The 21307-nt window shown below is 41.1% G+C and overlaps 1 protein-coding gene across 2 annotated transcripts in view; it reads left to right on the forward strand.

Moving 5' to 3' along the window:
- Window positions 1-21307, forward strand: part of VPS13A (vacuolar protein sorting 13 homolog A) — a 4910496-nt gene that overhangs the window by 2653968 nt on the left and 2235221 nt on the right. For both annotated transcript variants that reach the window (XM_044060868.1, XM_044060869.1), the window contains exons 33-34: window positions 1776-2083; window positions 20905-21052. In XM_044060868.1, the coding sequence (XP_043916803.1) occupies window positions 1776-2083; window positions 20905-21052 (456 nt within the window). The remainder of the gene's footprint in view (window positions 1-1775; window positions 2084-20904; window positions 21053-21307) is intronic.

Below are 21307 nucleotides of genomic sequence, written 5' to 3' on the forward strand. Positions count from 1 at the left end.
TACTGCTGTACCCGCTTTGTGGGTCCTAATGTGTGGGTACATACTTTTATTTATTTATTTATTATTTATTTAAATTTGTTGACCGGGAGTGTCCGACTGGACGTAGGTCCATTTTCAGCGGAGGCCCGGGGAGAAAAACTCCACAGTAAAATAAACAGACAGTAGTTACATTGGATTACATAGTGATTAACAATTTAACATAGCTATTACTTACAACATATTTACAGATGAAGAACATAGTACATCAGTAGACAACTAGAATCTTTATCTGTGAAGTACATAATAGACAGTAACAAATGTTACAATGAGAAGTTCCTGCTGTATAATAAGTACTAGGCTTATGAGCATTTGAGCTTGCTATAATCAAGGTAGTTAGTGGAGTGGAAAGAAAGGTAGTAGTTGGATGGGGTGGATGATATTAGAGTGGGAGTTGCAAGGGCATAGCCAGCATGTTTTTAGGTGCGCTTTTAGTAAAGTTTTGAAGTGGGTACATGATGGTACGGATGTAATTGTGGGTGGGAGTGAGTTCCATAATTTGGCTAGGGCGCAAGAGAATAGTGCTTCACCAGCAGAGTTATTGGCTTTAGTGAACTGCAAGTGATTTTTGTTGCTGGATCTTAGTGGTCTGGTGGTGCGATAGGGTTGGAGTAGATTCTGGAATGATGGGACATTTACTTGGGTGGATTACATATAGGTATAGGATTACATCTAGGTCCGTATGCATACTGAACTCACTTCCGGGCATCTCCTGCAGTGGCACTCAAGCAGAGTAAGAAACTACCACTTTGTGCAGAATCTGGGCAACCTGCAACAGATGGTCACTCACTGAGAGTGCTAACTGAACTAGAGTCGGCGGGGGCTTGTCAGGATTCTTTCTTTCAGCAATATTAGAGCTGTCTTCCCCCAACAGGAGAGCTTTGCAGGATGTGTAAAGCAAGATGCTGTAGTGTGTGGATTTATATTAGCTACCAATGTAACTTTTTTATTTATGAATGTGATTAGCTTTAGGATTTGCTTTTTCAAACATAAGGCAGGGATTGTAATAAAATGTTTGTGAAATTTCACCACTATTTACTGTTGGTTATGTAATATTTTGTTACCCAAAGGTTGAAATCTTCATGAATATATGTTTCGTCTTAACTTCAGTCATGGTTCATTTTCATTTGTACTGCACATGTATTTTTTTCAGGGACTTTCACTTGCGTTTATTGCCACTGGAACTGTCATCTTGGGGAATTTCCAGCTCAGTTCTGCAGAAGGGAAATCCAGAATGTGTGCTGGAGTTTAGCCAGCATTTTTAGAATTGCACATCAGTTTCTAGATGGTGTTTCTTCCCACACCTAGGGAGTAGTCGCACTCCTGATGTAGCCAAAAGCCTGTGCTGTTCTCTTCTAACCACCCACCAACACAATGGCCTTCATTTTGTCAGTGGTTTATATTCTAAATATAGAATTAAAGATGGAACATGTTCATTTTTTCATGACCAGAGATTGCACTATTTGTTTGTATCACACATCACTTTGAACACCGTTATTTTCTTTGCTAGCTCACTTACACTTATCCTCATTTATGTGTTTGAAACTTGGTGCATTTGATACTAATGTGCTGGGTGTCATTTTACCCCTTAACTATTTGTACATAGTACCTCACCTGATCTATTTCTGATTACACTCTGGCAGAGTAGTATGTTTTTTTTAGCAGCCACTGCAATGTATTTAACAATTTCTGCATTTTTTAAGTTATTTAAATTGCATCCATTTTTATTTTATTTGTAGGCTTTTGTGAACAACTTTCAGACTGCTAAGGAAGCTTTGACAGAGGCGACTGTACAGGCTGCAGAAAAGGCTGCAAGTGGAGTTAAAGAGCTTGCTGAAAGGAGTACTCGGATGTCACTGGATATTTATGTAAAAGCTCCAGTAGTTATAATGCCTCAGTCTGCTGTGTCAAAAAATGTGCTGGTTGCAGATTTTGGTCATATTACCGTTAAGAATGAGTTCTCTCTGGTTTTAAGAAAAACTTCCACCAGTCTTCCACCTGTTATTGATGTCATGAATATCAGTCTTGATGAGTTAAACCTGTACAGGTAATTTGTTTGAATTAGTGATCACATGTAAGTGCAGCATTCAAACTTTGTGTTGTAAAACAATTTGATTTGAGCATTGAACTCTGTAAACTGCTAATCTTTGTAGAACTGGTAGTAATATTAGTGGCTTTTCAATTGTGCTGTGATGAATTATTTGTGTTAGTGTCTTGACTGCCCCAGCTCTTGGGGTTGCGCTGTTATGTTTCACCTCGTGAGTTACCAGTGTGGCTGCACTTTTCATATAGTTTAGCTACTTTAGGGGTATTTCACTAGAAAAACTTGCCTATCTCCTGTTGCCATCAGTTCTTTTTTCAGCTCAAATACTTTTGATCTCTGTTCTGATGTTTATGAAAAAGTTCCCATGGTTGTTTGGGAACCATAGACTATCACATTGGTTGTATCAGATTATGAGCCAGGGCCTGTATAGATACTATTTGGGAGAGGCATACAGCATCAGTCCATTCTGTAAATGCCAGCTTTTCAACTTTGGTTGCCTGAATGTCCCCAATAGTGTGACAATGGTGCTTAGAAATAACAGCTTTTTATTGCATACAAGAAGTACGTTAAGCGCTTTCACCCAGCATATGTGGGCTTCCTCAGAACAATTGCTAATGAAAAGACCAGTTTAAATTCAAATTTTGGCGCCAAAAGCCCCAATTAAATTGTCCTTAAAGACATATAATCCATGTATATACCATATACAAGAACTATTAAAAATTGTGAAAGAACTTTAAAAAATATATGAATTGTGTGTTTAAACAGTTAATGTATATATATAAAATACGTATAATATATTGAAATACATATAAGCACTTGCGTAAAAATACTAAAATTAAACAAACTTCTATACTCACATAATAATACTTAAACACTAAAATGTGAGTGAATGTAATGTAGTGTTAAAGGATAAAAAATGTTTAGTAATCTACAAATAAATCTGAATCAATAGTTCATGGTACCTACAACCACTAATATGCAGGTGTTGTGCATAAACTATATATGATTAATAAAAGTGCAGTTTGCTGACGTAAAACGTATGTCTACATTCCAGTCCTAATTTAAAATCAACAAATTAGTTGTTGGTTATGAATGTTATGACCTTACCTGATTTACTAACATCAGGTTAAGATTTTAAATTAGGACTGGTCTCATCTCAAGTATCCCTCATGGATACTGGATCCCAGTCAGGACCTTAACTCTCACCCATCAGAACATCATCAACCCAGTCTGCACACCCTAAAACTGACAGCATGGTTTCTCCAATTCCAGTGATTGTATGAAAGTCCAGGCTAGCTTCTCTAGTATGCCACATAATCTTGGCTTCTCAGAAGGCTTCCACAGAAAAGGTCTATGACAGTAAGTGGAAAAAGATTTTTGATTTTGGGCTTCAAAGGAGAATATTGACCCTATTTCAGGCCGAACATCAGCTTTTCTCTTTTTTCTGAGTACACATTTTCATGAAGGCGTCAGTTTTTCTACTGTAAAGTTACAGCGAGCTGCCATTTCCAGTTTTCATGCAGGAACAGGATGATGTTCTTTGTGTTTCACTGTTGCAGTCATTACATTTGGGTTATCTGCTTGCAGTAGCCCTCAGTCGGCCTGATTAACAAAGTCTTGGGTCCTGCGTCAGTTGCTGTCCCTTTTTCCATGACGTCAGGTCGTCAGAGGTATCAAACATGCAGCCAATGCCATTACACCAGTCTTTCTTGCCGTGTAGTGCCCGAAGCAGAAGCAGTTCGTAAGTGCCGGTCGTCCGACTCCTGAAATTTTCATTTTCGAGTTTCAGAACCGAAGTCTTCAACTAAAGCTAAGTACCCCGTTGGGGAAACTTTTTCTTGCTCCTTCCTATGTCAGTAAAAGTTAATAATTGCATTACTTGTGGAAAGCAAATACCTCACAAAGATTTTCATTCGTACTGTATTCCTTGCCTAGGTCCTGACCACGACGTGCCTCACTGTCGTTTTATGCTTTATTTAATCAGCGCACTATCAGTCGTCAGTATATTTTCATCTCTAAATATTTCAGTTCTCAGTTTAATTATCCAGAAATGCCGTCGGTTAGCCATCTGACTACCGGGATTCCGAAAAAATGCAAAGATAAAGACAGAGACAGGCCGCCGAGGTCCAAAGCTGCCGACGACGCTTCTCCTAAGCCATTTCCCCAGTACTCAGTGAGGTGCTTTCGCAGGCCTTGACACCTGCTACTTCTGACTAGCAGGCCTCTACTGAGACCCATTCAGAGTCCGGTATACTGTGAGATGCTTCAGCTGTGGAACCTGCGGATGTCTCTACCTTGGATGGGTCCGGAGCCGCTGTGCAGGCACCGGCTTCTGAGGGTGTATTCAGGCCTACGGAGTTGCATATTAAACCAACGCCTCCTTCTTCTTTTAGGCCAAAATCTAGAACCATGCCTAAGAAACCGATGCCCAGGCTGCATGCTCAGGCCTCTATGCCTAAAAAACAAATGATAAGAATGGCTGAAGATCTTATAACTCTAATCAGGGGAAGCCAACCTTCCCCTTCTAAGAGACCTAGGACTGAAGTTGTTTATGAATCTTCTGACCAGGATTCTGAGTTTTCTGATTCTTCTAAAGATCTGGATTTGCCCTTATCTACTTCTGAGGATTCTGATGCAGAGGACTCTAGTCCTTCTGTTTCCCATCCAGAGGATTTTACTTTTGGTGAGACCTTACATACTCTAAGGGATCATTTTCACTGGGAAAGCCAGGATTTTTCTGATTCAAAAAAGAGACTTAGGGATTTCTTACTCCTGCCTCAGCATAGGCCTTTAGCTTTACCTCCTGTACTAGACATTAGTTGATGATGCCTTTTCAGAATCTAGTTTGGCCCCTGATTGTTTGCCTCCTGCTCCCAAAAAACCTGACAGATATTACAGGGTTCCTGATTAACACAAGTTCCTTTTTAAAAATCCTATTGCGGATCCAGAGACTATTTCACAGGGACCCAAGGGCATCAAGGCTTCTACTGCTAAAAATCCTGCCCCCTCTGATAGAGACTCCAGGGCGCTGGATAGCTGGGTTAAGAAGGTTTACACATCTGCAACCTTGGCAATTAGGGCTTTAAACTGCCAGTTTCATATGCTAAAGTATCAATAACATGTTATTGGATTGCTTAAACAGAAAATAATGTTGATTCCTGACTGTGCTGAAAATAAAGAATTACAGGATTTAATGCATTCTGCTGAACAGGTTGGAAAACATACTTTGCAATGTGGATTTGATTCATTAGAGGCCTCTTGCAGGGCTGCTGTTACTGGGTCTGTGCTCAGAAGGCATGCTTGGCTTAAGGAGCAGTCTTTGCCTGATCATGTTAAAGCTAAATTGTTGGATGCTCCCTTAAATCAGGACTGCTTGTTTGGCAACAAGGCTGAGGAAGTTCTTAAAAAGATGGAAGATAAAGCTAAATCTATGCAAACTGTTAAAGATTTCTCACAAGTTCAGCCTCCTAGATTTTGTAAGCACTAGCCCTCTAAAAAATTATCCTTTCCAGCCCCTTCCAGGTCTTCTCAAGCCAAACCCAGACACAGCAGAAACCCCAAGTTTCAGTCCCAAGGGACACACAAGACTAAGCAATGGGGCGGTTTCTGCACCCAAATCTGGGAGTAGTAAGACTCTTCCCCCCATATGGAAAACTGTCTCACTGACTTGCTTTTAAAACTTTCAAGCACTTCCCAACTGAATGCTCCTTTAGGCGGAAAGATTGGTCTGCAGGCCAAAAACTGGGAACTCATTACCCAGGACAAATGAGTTTTAAATATAGTGTCCCAAGGATACAGATTTCACTTGCAAACGTTACCAACACCAAGTGGGTGGCCAGATCTACCCCCAAATCAGTGGGCAGAGGCCCAAAATCAAGTACTCTCAATTAAACATGGGGGCTATTCATTTGGTACCAGAAGAGGAAAAGGGACAAGGTTTCTATTCGAGACTTTTCCTGGTACCCAGAAAAGGCAATACATGGCGTCCTATCCTGGACCTTTTTACTCTAAACACCTTTCTGGTGATTCCAAAATTCAAAATGCTGACTCTTCAGCTGCTTCCTATGCTAGGCAAAGATGCATGGTTGGCAACGCTAGACTTAAAAGAAGCATACCTGCACATCCCTATCAGGGGGTCTTGCAGAAGATACCCACACTTCAAAGCAGGCTACATGCACTATCAGTTCTCTGCACTGCCCTTTGGCTTATCTATTGCGTCCAGGGTATTCACAAAGTGCCTAGCTCCAGTCATTGCCTTTTGCAGTCAAAGAAATATTCAGATATACCCATACCTGGATGGTTGTCTAATTCAGGCAGAAAGCCGGGGCATTGTTTTCAATCATCTGGCCTTTGTTCAAAGGGTACTGACTTGTCTGGGGTTCACCATAAACGAAAAGATATCACACCTGGTACCCTGTCAACAAATTATATTCCTGGGAGCAAGCTTGAATACAACTTCGCTGATGGCTTTCCTCACGCCAGAGAAACGGATACATTTGACAACTTACTTCAAACAAGTGTCCACAAAAACCCAGCTATGTGCAAGGCAAATACTGCAAGCCTTGGGGTTCATGGTCTCCTGCATTCTTCTAATTCCATATGCAAGGCTACATATGAGGAAACTACAATGGTATCTCAAAAACCTATGGTGTCAACATTCACAGGATCTAGAAGCAAGGATTCCTATCATACCTTGCCTACGCCTAGAGTTCCTTTGGTGGGCAGAGGCCTGCTACCAAAACAGGGGACTACCATTCACATTACCCCCTGCCGCACAACTCTTAACAGCAGACGCAGCAGACTATGCATGGGGGGGCTCACCTGGCAGGGAAGTGCGTTCAGGGAAAATGGAACCCAAGTCAAATGCACCTGCACATAAATCAAAAGGAAATGTTAGCTGTACAGAATGCTCTGACAGCATTCAAGGACCACATTCTTCCAGGACAACTAATGGTAAAGATGGACAACACCACTGTCATGTGTTACATAAACAAGCAGAGGGGTACACATTCTTACCCCCTCTGCAGACTAACTATGGCATTGTGGAACACAGCCTTGAGCTACTAAGTGAATCTACATGCTCAATTCCTGCCTGGAAAACTAAATACACTGGCAGACTCAGCAGGAGATCCAGATTCTGCACCCTCAGCTGCAAACCCTCAACCTAGCAGCCTGGCTAATTACCTAATCTCTCCTTTACCATCCCTCAGTAAATCAGTGATGGCTATCATTTTAGAGGCAAGGAGGCATAGTACTAGAAAATCTTCTGCTGCAAAATGGAAAAAATTCTGTGATTGGAACCAATCTCATGGAATGAACGCAGCAGTGCCCAATTTACCTCAGATTCTACAATACTTGACTGAGATGCTTCAATAAGGGCTTGTCTTTTTCCTCCATCAAAATTCATGCCTCAGCAATTTCAGCTCATTATAGCACAGAGCCTCCCCTCTTCTCTCACTCACTGCTCAAGCAGTTCCTCAGGGGGGCCAAAAATTTAAGGCCACCCAGGAGAGCTCCAACTCCAGCCTGGGATCTTAACTTTGTCTTGGAAAAACTCACTCCTCCTCCTTTCGAGCCAGCTGCTACTGCAGATTTAAAATGTCTTTCCTGGAAAACAGCTTTCCTTTTGGCAATCACTTCTGCAAAAAGGGTATCTGAATTACAGGCCCTTATGGCAGTGGAACCTTTCATCATCTTTCATGCGGACAGGGTGTCCCTCAGAACCAATCCCTCCTTCATGCCCAAGGTGGTATCCAGTGTGGTTCATAATCAGTCCATTCATTTGCCTGCCTTCTTTCCTAACCCACAGAACAAAGGGGAACGGATACTACACACTTTAGATGTGCACAGACAACTTAGATTCTACTTGAACAGGACTAAACCTCAAAGGAAATCTCAACAACTGCTGGTTGCATTTGCTGCAGGGGCAGAGGGAAAAGCTATTTCAAAACAAGCCATTTCAAAATGGATAGGCCACTGCTATAAGCACCTTGGAAAACCTATCCCACAAGGCATGAGACCACATTCAACCAGCACTGCATCTACCTCTACAGCCTTTCTCAGGGGCGTCCCTACTAGGGGCATCCTAGAAGCTGCTACCTGGAGTTCTTTACTTACTTTCACCAAGCATTATCATTTGTCAATTTTCTCTAAATCCAGGCCTGGTTTTGCCACTGCAGTCTTGCAGGGCCTTTATAGCTGGTCCTAATTCTATTTAAATTTCTCCTCCCAACCTTAGCTGTGGGAATCTACCCAAATGTAATGACTGCAACAGTGAATACACTTGAACATCTACATTTATGGTAAGTGTACACAACTGTACTTTTTCTCACCCAAGTGAGAGATTTCTGTTCCTCTGAAAAAGACTCTGCAGTGATAAAAAAAAAGTCTTCTAAATAGGTAAAAATGTGGATAATCCTGTAACTTGTAGTGTGCTGTAACTGAAGCTAGACAATTCATGAACATGACTGGAGCAGTGTTAGGCCAAAGGTTAAGGCAAAGAACTGTTAATGTGATCCAGACACATACAACCTTAAAAAACATCTCGAGTCTGGATGGACAGTAATGAAATAAGTATCTTTTAAATCTAAGGTTACCAAAAAGCTTAAGGAAGAAGTGAGAGATTTCATAGTAAAAACATTTTGAGCTTGGTCACTATTACAAACTGCTTTAGGAAAACAAGGTCCTGAACTGGTCTCCATGCATTTTCTTTCTTTGGCACCAGAAACATTCTTGAATAAAAACCTCTTGCTTGCTGGGACTGATGAACTGTTTCTGTTACACCCTAAGAAAGCATGTGCTGTATGGCAGAAGAGAACAGAAGGGTTTGGTTTGGTAGATGTGGAATAATTCCTTGGAAAGGAGGGATTTCTTCTGACTTCGATTTGTACCCTGCTGAGTCTGTCTCAGGACCCATTTGTCAAACAATCTGTTACCAAAGAGGGAAACTGAGTTTCAGAATTTCTGAAAGGGATCGACGACTGCCTTGGAGGTGTGGGTATGTGGAGACATGGTCCCTTAGTCATTCTGACTTTTTAATGTTGTTTTGGAGACTTCCGGCTTTCTTTTTAGAAACTCCTTGCCATTGTTATTTAAACATCTGCTTACCAGCATTTGCTGAGGCTGTTGTTTTGTTTCTTGCTAAAAGGGATGTGGGAGCAGAAAAAAACTCTTGGAAAATTTAGAGGAGGGATGAAAAGTATTAGAGTCCCTGTTATCAATTTATCCCTGTCCTCACATTTCTGATAACCTCTGCAGCAGAAAGACCAACAACTAAATTTCTAGCCAAACATGAATTTAAAATCTCATATTTTACATTGTCTGGGAGATTTTCAGGCTGCAACCAGGCGAACCTACTCAACATAGTGTTCGTGGCATCTGCCCTGTATGTAGTATCTACAAAGTCATGAGACTTGAGAAGTAGAAGAAATCAAACAACACAAAAATCAGATTTTCCTCATTGGAAGGAACTGCAGATGAAACATTCATCATACTTTCATAGTGGGTCAAAATAAACTGTAACATATGAGCCGGACAATGCAAAATTCTAATAAATTTGCAGAACCCTACATTTTTTTCCCTAACTTATCATTTGGTTTACCATCAACATCAGAAGTGGAAGAATTACATTTAACAAAATGCCATCTAAAGTCATAGTCACTGGGTCAGGCCTGGGATGTGTGTATAAAAATTTAAAAGACTGATGAACTTTGTACATTCTGTCTGCTTTCTTAGGTGCAATAGGCTGGCTCTCCGGAGGAACCACAGGCTGTAACAAACACATCCTTCAATGTTGGCAGCTCTGGGGGATGGGAGGAAGTACTAGAAATTCCAGATGTTTTTCGTATTTCACTGTTGCAGTCATCACATTTGGGTTATTTGCCTGCAGGTAGCCCTCAGCCACCCTGAATACCAGAGTCTTGGGATTTCTGTGTCGGATGCTGTCGCTTCTTCCATGACATCAGGTCGTCAGGGGTATAAAACATGCAGCCGACACCATTACATCAGTCTTTCTTGCTGTGCGATGCCTGTAGCAGTTCGCAAGTGCCAGTCGTCAGACTCCTGAAATTTTTGTTTTTGGAGTTTCAGACCTAAAGTCTTCTAAAAGATAAGTACCTCGTTGGTGATCTTTTTTCTTTCTCTAACCGATGTCAGAAAAAATTAATAATTGTCTTGCCTGTGGAATGCAAATAACTCACAGAGATTTTCATTCTTATTACGTCACCTGTTTAGGCCCAGACCACAATGTCCCTTGCTGTCGGTTTTGTTCAGTGCCCGAACTATTTGTCATCAGGCTGTTTTTGTAGCTAAATTCATTCGCTCTCGATGTCCGTACTCTGAAATATCTTTGGTAAGCCATCTGACTAATGATCTTCTGAAAAAAACAAAAGGATAAAGACAGAGACAGACCACATAAGCTGCCGACGACACTACCGTTAAGTTAGTCGCCAGTCTATCGGTACTCAGTGAGGCGCTTTCGCAGCCCCTGATACCCGCTTCTACAGATTCGCAGGCCTCTACTGAGACCCATTCGGAGTCCAGTATGCAGAGAGATGCTTCTTCGACTATGGAACCTGCGGATGTCTCTACCTTGGATGGGTCCAGAGCCGCTGTGCAGGCACCGGCTTCTGAGGGTGTTTTCAGGCCTTCCGATCTTCATATTAAACCGACGACTTCCTTTCAAACCAAAAATACAGAATTTCTCAGGCCTAATGTTTGCACTACGCCTAGGAAATGGACTATCAAAGCGCATTCTAAGGCCTACATGCCACAAAAACAAATGATTAGAATGGCTGAGGATCTCATTACTTTAATTAGGGGAATCAGCCTTCCCCTTCAAAAAGACCCAGAACTGATTTTCCTTCTGATTCTTCTGATCAGGAATCTGATTACTCTGATTCTTCTGATTTCCAAGATATACCCTTATCTACCTGTGAGTATTCTGATGCAGAGGATACCATTCCTTTTGCTTCCCCTCCAGAGGATTTTTCCTTTGGTGAAACCCTGCACACCCTTGGAGAACATTTCTGCTGGGAGAGCCAGGACTATTCCCAGTCCAAAAAGAGACTCAGGAAATTTTTAAGCTTGCTTCAGCAGAGGCCTCTTGCTATCCCTCCTGTTCTGGAAATTGTAGATGTCTTCCTGGAATCCAGCCTTACCCCTGATACCTTGCCTCCAGCTTCCAGGAAACCTGACAGATACTATAGAGTGCCTGACTCCCACATATTCCTCTTTAGGAATTCTACTGTGGATCCAGACACCATTTCCCAGGGACCTAAAGGCATTAAGGCTACAACTGTCAAAAATCCTACCCCTTCGGACAGGGATTCCAGGGCATTAGATAGATGGGAGAAAAGGTATACACCTCTCCTACGCTTGCCATTTGGGCTTTAAATTGCCACTTTCATATATTAAAGTATCAGCATATTATGGAGCTGATTCAACAAAAAATGTTGTTGATTCCTGATTATGCAGAACACATAGTTTTACAAGAGTTAATGGATTCTGCTAACCAAGTTGGTAAACATACTTTGCAATGTGGGTTTGATGCTTTAGAAGCATCTTGCAGGGCTGCTGTCACTGGGTCTGTTCTTAGAAGACATGCTTGGCTTAAGGAACAGAACTTGCCAGAGCATGTCAAAGTAAAATTACTGGATGTACCATTAAATCAAGAGCGTCTGTTTGGTAATAAAGCAGAAGTCCTCAAAAGAATGGAGGGGAAAGCTAAATCTATGCAAACTGTTAAGGATTTCTTACAATACAGCCACCTAGATTCAGTAGGCATTGGCCTTCAAAAAACTGATCTTTTCCAGTCCCTTCCAGGCCTTCTCAGTCCAAACCCAGGGGCAGAAGACCACCAAGACTTCAGTCTCAGGCTATGAACAGATGTAAGCAATGGAGTGCTCCTATGTCCAAAACAGGGAGTAGTAAACCTCCATCCTTTGGAAAAATTGCACAATGACTTATCCTTAACTCTTCCAAGCCTTGCCCAAGTACTTGCACCTTTAGGAGGAAAACTTGCACTGCATGCCAAAAATTGGCAATACATTACCTGTCTTGGGTCTTAAACATCGTTTCCCAGGGATACAGATTCCAATTCCACTCACTCCCATCCATAAGCAGATGGCCAGACCTACCACCAAACCAGTGGATAGAGGCCCAAAAGCAAGTACTTCCTCTTCTCAGTATCAAGGCTATTTAATCTGTCCCAGCAGAACAAAGGGGTCAAGGTTTTTACTCCAGACTGTTTCTGGTCCCCTGAAAAGAAAACTCTTGGCATCCTATCCTAGATCTGTCTGTTCTCAACACCTTTTTGGTGGTTCCAAAATTCAAAATGTTAACTCTCCAACAGCTGCTTCCAATGCTAGCCAAGGACTCCTGGCTAGCAACCCTAGATTTAACAGAAGCTTATCTGCAGATTCCCATAAGGGAATCTTGCAGAAAATACCTACGCTTCAGAGCAGGCTCTATGCACTGTCAGTTCTCTGCACTTCTCTTTGGCTTATCTACTGTGCCCACGGTATTCACACAGTGCCTTACTCCAGCCATTGCATATTGCAGGCAGAGAGGAATTCAAATTTACCCATACTTGGACGATTGCCTGATTCAGGCGGACAGTCAGGAATTGCTACTTCAGCACCTGGCATTTGTAAAGAGACTTCTGACTTCACGGGAGTACACCATCAGCGAAAAGAAATCACAACTGGTACCCAGCCAACACATTGTATTCCTGGGAGCAAGCTTGAACACAACTTCCCAGATGGCATTCCTCACTCCAGAAAAACAAATTTATTTGACAAACTATTTCAGTCTACTGATCACCAAAACCTGGCCATCTACAAGAAAAATACTGCAAGCCTTATGGTTCATGGCCTCTTGCATTCTACTAATTCCATATGCAAAACTGCATATGAGGAAACTTCAATGGTACCTAAAATGTCTCAGGTGGCAACATTCTAAGGACCTGGAAACAATGATTCCTATCATTCCTTGCCTAAGGACAGAGTTCCTTTGGTGGGCAGAGGCCTACAACCACAACAAGGGACTCCCTTTCATTCTACCCCCTACTGCCCAAACCCTAACAGATGCATCAGACTATGCATGGGGGGCTCACATGGCAGGGCATTGCATTCAGGGCAAATGGAACCCAAAGCAAATGCACTTGCATATCAATCAAAAAGAAATGTTAGCTGGTCAGAATGCTCTGACAGCCTTCAAGGGCCTTATTCTTCCAGGGCAACTATTGGTAAAGACAGACAACACCACAGTTATGTGGTACATAAACAAGCAGGGGGGAACCCATTCCTACCCTCTCTGCAGACTAGCCATGGCTCTATGGAACACAGCCTTGAGCAACCAAGTGCACTTACAAGCTCAACTCCTGCCAGGGAAACTAAATTCACTGGCAGACGACTTAAGCAGAAATCTCATGGATCCACACGTGTGGGAACTGGAACCCCAAATATTCAAGCTTTTGAGGAACAAGTGGGGGGCACCAGAGGTGGACCTTTTTGCATTCCCTCAGAACTATCAATTGAGCAAATATTGTACCAGAACTCCCCACAGCCAAGCTTGTAAAGTGGATGCCTTGTCCTTCACCTGGGAAAGCCTCTCAGTATGTCCCCCCCCCCCCGCCACTCCTCTCAAAGGTTCTACTAAAAATCAAACAGGACATGCCAAGGACAATCCTGATTGTGCCAGACTGGCCATGCCAGCACTGGTACCCCCTTTTGCACAGTATGACTGTGCTACAACCATGGCACCTGCCTCAGACTCCTTCCCTGCTGTCCCTGCAGGCAGGCCAGATTCTGCACCCTCAGCTACAGACCCTGAATCTTGCAGCCTGGCTAATCCCCTGAATTCCACACCAGCAAACCTCAGTAAGCAGATGCTGGATGTCATTCTTGAGGCAAGGAGGCCTATTACTAGAAAATCATATTCGGAAAACTGGAAACGGTACTGTTCTTGGAGCCATTCTCTGGGAATGGGCACAACTGTGCCCAGCTTACCTCATATACTAGATTACTTAACAGAAATGTTCCACAAAGGCCTATCCTTCTCTTCAGTTAAGATTCATGCCTCTGCCATCTCAGCTCATTATAATACTGAGCCACCCCTCTTCTCTCATCCTCTGGTAAAACAGTTCCTGAGAGGAGCCAAAAATGTAAGACCCCCCAGGAGAGCTCCCACTCCAGCCTGGGACCTTAACTTTGTATTAGAAAAGCTCACACTTCCGACCTTTGAACCTGCAGCCACAACAGAGTTAAAATTCCTGTCATGGAAAACAGCTTTACTTCTAGCCATCACTTCAGCAAGAAGAGTGTCTGAATTGCAGGCCCTTATGGCAGTGGAACCCTTCATTATCTTCCATGCAGACAGGGTTTCCCTCAGGACTAGTCCATCCTTTATGCCTAAGGTGGTGTCTAGTGTGGCTTTAAACCAGTCCATTCATTTGCCAACCTTTTTTCCTAATCCTCTGAATAAAGGGGGAAAGGATCCTGCATTCCCTGTATGTGCACAGGCAGCTTAAGTTCTATCTGGACAGGACTAAACCTCTCAGAAAATCTGACCAGCTGCTAGTCAGCTTTGTTGCCGGGGCAGAGGGCAAGGCCATTTCAAAGCAGAGCATTTCTAAATGGATAGCACACTGCATCCATTTCTGCTACAAGCACCATGAGAAACCCACCCCACAGGGGATCAGAACTCATTCCACTACGGCTACATCTACCTCTACAGCATTTCTCAGCGGAGTCCCTAGCAGGGACATCCTGGAAGCTGTAACCTGGAGCTCTGTACACACTTTCACCAAGCACTACCACTTGCTTATATTTTCTAAATCCGGAGCTGGATTTGACACTGCAGTCTTACAGGGCCTGATTGCCAGCCCTAATGCTTCATAACTACCTCCACCCTTCCTTAGCTTTTGGAATCAACCCAAATGTGATGACTGCAACAGTGAAACACAAAGAACATAGTACAGTTGTGTACACTTAGCATAAATGTAGATGTTCGAGTGTATTCACTGTTGCAGTCTTGGTTATCCTCCCTCCAGCCCCCTGACTTCTCTTGATTTCTTTCCTATCCTTTCTGTTTGGCATATCTTATATCATTGGTATTTGTTTTTTGCTGGGGGTATGATATACCATGTTACTGCTTCCTGTTTTGGGGGCATCTGACGTCTGAGGCAAGAAAAACTGATGTAATGGCATCAGCTGCATGTTTTATACCCCTGACGTCATGGAAGAAGCGACAGCATCTGACACAAATCCCAAGACTCTGGTATTCAGGCCGGCTGAGGGCTACTTGCAGGCAGATAGCCCAAATGTGATGACTGCAACAGTGAATACACTCGAGCATCTACATTTATGGTAAGTGTACACAACTGTACTTCATAATATTTCATAATGTTTTCTGAGAGACTGAGAAACCTCAGTGTTCTCCCATTGAAAAAATGTCATATTCTGGAAATAAGCTCAGGGAAAGATAATCCTTGACAGGGAGATTCATGTAACTTGCTGTCCTCCGACTCTGGATCTGAATTCTGCGGAGGAATAAAACTGTATTTCTCCCATTACGTTCATCTGCAGATTCAGTTTCTTGAATCTCTTCAGGAAAAGAGGAATCCCTTGTTCTGTCTTACATGAAATCACCTGAAATGAAGGGTCAGTAGCCTGTACAAGGCCATAAGCCAGACTTACTAAACTCCTCCTGTCCAGGAAACTGGAGCATTAGAAGAAGTTTAATTTTCTGTTTGGCCGGAAAATTTGGGCAAGCAGGATTTTTAATGGCAGCAGCTGAATCCTCAGGGATGGGCACAACATTCTTGTTAAGCAGGGGCTCCTCCTCCAAATAATGACAAAAATGGCTCCTCCTTGCATGCTAAGGGGATCCCAACAACTACAGAAGACGTGGCTAACCCACAGTCCTAGTGGCTGTATGGTCAACATGAGAGGGATCCTGAGATAAAGATGAGTGGTCTGAGGAACCAGTTTTGGCCAAAGCAGAGTTACTCATCTGCGGTTGAGGCAAATTCTAGTGTAATGTGGTAGCAAAGGCTGTTTAGCTAACTTTTTTTTTTTTGTGGCTGGATGAAGGACCAACTGTGGGACTGGAAGTTTGTTCTATCATCAAGCTGAAAATGATCCCTCTTGCCCAGTGAAATTAAGCAGCAGAAGTTGGTAAAAATTTAAAAGTAGTATTAAGTCAATTTTCCCAATAGACTTTACCAGGCCCAAAAAGTAATTTAAACACTAAAAGTGTAAACAGCTGCTAGCCATTTGTTACTGGAACTGATATACTAGTTAACCTGTTAGTATTATTTAATGAAAATGTGATGTGCTGCTGTCATAAATGATTTTGATTTACACTGTCCATAAAAGATATTTGACCTCCTGCAAATAAAATTCAACTGAAAAGGATGAGTCTGGAAAGAGAGACTGTACTGGTGGTGGTGGTGTAGACAACACCTCATATTCCCAGAGTGCACTGCTGCCTAAATGAGGAGAATTTTGATAAGGTCTGATATATATTTTTTAACAACTGATGTCCGTGCTTATCCCTCAAAATAATATAGAGCATTAGTATGTGACAAGATAAGAAATTAGATTGTATGCTAATTAGCAGCATGTAATGCAATCTCAGTTCAAGGTAAATTTTACCTCCTTGTAATTGTATCATTAACTTATTGCTTTTTTAACACAATATTTTGAAGTAACTAATTCTACAGTGTTCCTAATCCTCTGAGCAAATTACTGGACTTGTGTAAAAACTCAGACAGCTATGAAACAAATCTGTTCACACAGCTTTTCTACTTTGTGCACTGATAGTGACGATTATAGGTCCACAACATCCAAGCTGTATTAAAAGGCAAGGCATAGTAGAAGTGGGCTACTGAAGTGTGTTCCAGTGTGCTTCATTTTTCATTTAGAAAACACACTCGAGCAAAGCTGACTTTGGAAACCATGCACTTGGAATGTTTGTCATAATTGCATGTACCATGACAGCTGTGCAGACCTTTTACTTTATTTGACATATAAATGCGGTAGTCTTAACGAATTTATTTAACACACAACGTTTTTTCAAACAAGGTGCAGCTTCTTCCAGAAAACAAATTAACAATGAGGGGAAATGACAACATGATAAGGTGAAACTCATTGTAGTAATTGGTAAACAAGTAGAAGCCTTCACAAGAACAACTTGAAATGCAAACATTAATTCATGTTAGTAATAAGCATTTCAAAGTGTGGAAAGAAATCATAACGTTAAAGTAAAAATCAACATAAAAAGTCATTCAAATAGCAACTCATAAAAAGTAAAAGTAATATAAATAGTAATGGATTAAATCTTAGTAAAAAGTAATAGTAATCATTATAAGTATGAACCATATAATAAGGTATGTTAATTTTAAAGATATTATTTATTATTATACAAACAACAATAATAATCAAAATTAATAATTAATAAGGTAAAAGGAGAACAAACAAGCGGCCACATGAAGCATGAAGTCAAAAAAAAAAAATTTTTTAAAAGGAAAAAAAGTATGCATGCATATGAGTAGAAAAAAATACAAAATCTACAAGCTACTTTAACAGCTCCTCCTAGCGAGTACTGCTGAGTGCTTTTAGTTTTCGTTTAACTTAGCTAAAACGGCCTCTAAAAAAGTCTCCACTCAGTTGCCACTCCAGTTCACGTAGCCCGGTTATTGAGTGTTATTGATGTTATTGATCTATGGCCATAAACGAAACAGGTGGTTGGCAATGTGTTAGCCAAAAGCTAACGCGTAGTTTTTTTTAATTGCATACATATGCTATGCAGACACGGTACCTCCTCTCATCAAGTGATCAGTCAGATAAAATGAGGAAAGCAATCACAAAAAGAGCCAGGTATACTGATTGGTATACACAGTTGAGTGGTACAGTTGAGTGGAGCTTTGTCTGTCCCTCCCCTAGTGTAGAGTGGTGTTCCTACCTCATGGCACCAAACAGTTGCAAAATAAATATGTGGACGAACTAATGGCAAAATCTTACATGGTTGGTCAGAGAGATGTCATTAGGGGAGAGGAAAACACCAAATGTAAGACGTATGTGTGTTAGAACTAAGGCCATAGTACATGGCTTTTCAGATAGGTAGTATTTTCCTTATCTTTTTTGGCTGTAACTTCAAGCCTAATTTCATCAATATTTCATCCTCGGTAACCCTAACCCCTATTAAGGAAATACGTTGTGTGCATGTGCTCTGGAAGTGTCAGGTGTCAAAAACATCACCACACTAACACAGCCCCTAATCCATTTGGCCCCAATTTTTTTTTTGAAGGATTGTGGCTTGGGTGAAGTGCAAGTGTAAGAAATCAATTACAGTAAGTGTTAACACTCAAGATATGTGATACGAGGGACGGTATAACTATTATCTGTAAAGAATATCAGTTTGTACTTCACATGATCCTTTCAAAAGAAGCTGGAAGATGGGATGGATGGGGGTTATATACACTCAGTGGTTTGAAAGGAATCATGGCATACAAGCGCTTATTTGCTAGAACGTAACTTGAAAAAACTGGATCGGGACTTAAAAGCATTTTTGAGTTCAAACAGTTCCTCACTACTATCTCACCCATTTTACTAGGAACCAGAGTATGTGTACTAAAGAGGGGAAAGTAACTCAACTAATTCCTCCCTTAGTTCCTAACTTTCCTGTAAACAAACTTTAAATTTTTGCGTTCGGGTGGTGGCCTTTTATGAGTTGCTATTTGAATGACTTTTATTGTTGAATTTTTTTAATACTATGATTTCTTTTTATTTATTTTTTTTTTTTTAAATAATTTTTTAAGAATTTTTTATTTTTTTTTTTTTCAACATTCCACACCTTGAAAATGCTACATGAATTATGACATGAATTTTTTTTTGATTTTTTCTTTGAGAGTTGTTCTTGTCTAAGGCTTGTTTACCAATTACTATACTACAATGAGTTTTTATTTGACATATGTCAGACTGGCTGTTCAAAAAATAATCTAATCTCAGTAGTTCCTTATGTTATTCACTTGGAAGCAGTCACAGTAGATGTGAAGTCACTGTTAGTTTACTCTGATAAATTTTTTGTATATATAACTAAGATCAATTTAACATCTATTCTTTCAGCTGTTAAATAAATACAACAATTAGTTTGATCATTTTTTCCTCCAATTTAACCTTCTGTTCCCTTATCTTACAGATCGTAATAGCAGCAGTTTGGCTGATTTTTTTTTTTTTTTTGGGGGGGGGGGTCCTAGCATTGCAGATTTGACCATCAGGTTCCCTTCCTAATAATCCTTCTCCTAACACTGATACTACCCAACCTCCAGTTTTGGGACTGTGGTGGAAATAGAATAGATATGGACAGTGGCATTAGTCCAGGTACAGTTTCTTAGATGGAATCACCCAGTTAATTAGGAAATGGAAGAGAAAAGTAGTGTCCTGGAGGTTGAGTGGAGGAGTTGTCTTTAACATCATACTGTGCAAGCACCAGACTTTTTCTTGGTCGTACCCCTCCAGCATGAAAGTGAAGCACAGTTAGGCTTGGCTGGCAGTGAGGCCTGGCCACTGAAGACATACCCACCCTTGGTCTCAGGCAGGGCTGCTAGAGGTCCCTATTTGAGTGGGACTGTCCCGAGATTAGCAATCCCATGCTGAGGCCCGCACTACCTGTTAAAATCCCGGGAAAATAGCCTCTGCTTTGTGAATTTTGATTGGCTCGTATACCGGCATACAAGCCAATCATAAATCACAAAGTGGAGCCACTTCTGTTCAAGGCAGAACAGTAGGCTGTTCTGCATTGAACGGAAGAGGCTTCACTGTGTGATTTTTTTTGATTGTCTCTTGTACCAACATACGGGCCAATCATAAATCGCAAAGTGGAGCCGCTTTTGTTCTGTGCGAAACAGCAAGACTTTTTTTTTTTCTTTTCTTTTTTTGGTCCCTTGGTCCCTACTTGTCCCTTTAGAAATGTGGCAACCCTGGTCTCAGGACAACCTTGCCCCTTCAACAGTCCCATCCCAGTGATCATTTCAAGCTGAACCGTCATTAGGATTCAAACGCGTGAGCCATTAATCCAATTCCGGTTGCTTGACCCATAGTAAGGGCTTCATTTATCTGTGCCATCTGGCTGCTTCAGTCTGACTTCTGTTGCAGCACAGTACAGAAGCGTATGAACAAGCAATGATATGCGTATTCCTCATGCATTATCTAACAATTTCTGAAATATTTATGGATAAATATGAAAAGGACTGCCTTTTCTGAAATAGTACCAAAACTGAGCAAAAACATTATTTGGAATTACAAAACCATACAATAAAAACGTGGCAAAAAGCAAACATGGAAGCAGTTTGTGAGGTGTGAGTATGCCCTCCAGAATAGGAGTTTAAGGAAGATGATGGGCCTTTCATTGATGGGAAGACTATCCTCTTGTAGCACTGAGCTTTGCAACTCCACTGCATGATCCATTACTTCCTTCTGTCAAGCATTATTACTTAGAGTGCTAATTCACTTCACAAACAAGACTAGGATCAAAAGGTTACACTGATCCAGTACAGGTGTATGTCTTTCCAATATCAGCAAAAAGTATTTTGTTAGCTGTAGTACCTTTGTTTTTTCTTTGCCATCCTTTGTGTTTTTCTTCTAATGCTTCTGAGTAGCCAGATTATGCCTTAAAAAGTCATGTTTTTGTTGTTTAAATTTGTAAAATATTTAACATTTATTATAAAATTGTATAGGTTTGTACTGCAGTAATGACTAGGATGCATTTTGAGAAGATCCTGATTTACTTTAACATGCTTTCTTTTTTTTCCTCTCCTTTAGGACAACTGTAGAAGGCGGTTCATTACAGAAGGAAATTCAGCTTTTGCAACCTGTTAACTTGAAAGTTACTGTTGAACGTAATCTTGCTGCTGCTTGGTATAATGAGATTCCTGATTTTAAAATAAGTGGAAGCCTGAAGCCCATGAATGTAAGCTAATAGTTGCTTGTCCAGGTTTTACCACGGAGTAGCATCCTAGTTTTCTGTTCACTGGTATTTTTAGATATTGTATTTATTTAATTTCTTTTCTGAGTCACCCCACTAGACCACCTACAGACACTTTTCAGGGGATTTTTCAAGGGATAATAGGAAGACAAGTACACGTCAGCTTCATTATTACTTGGAATATAGACAGCATATTACACAGTAACATTCAGTGTGTAGTTTGGTATTATTTTTTACTGT

The sequence above is a fragment of the Protopterus annectens genome, chromosome 2.part0 (genome assembly GCF_019279795.1).
Source record: "Protopterus annectens isolate FY-2018-M chromosome 2.part0, PAN1.0, whole genome shotgun sequence".
NCBI classification, from domain to species: domain Eukaryota; kingdom Metazoa; phylum Chordata; order Ceratodontiformes; family Protopteridae; genus Protopterus; species Protopterus annectens.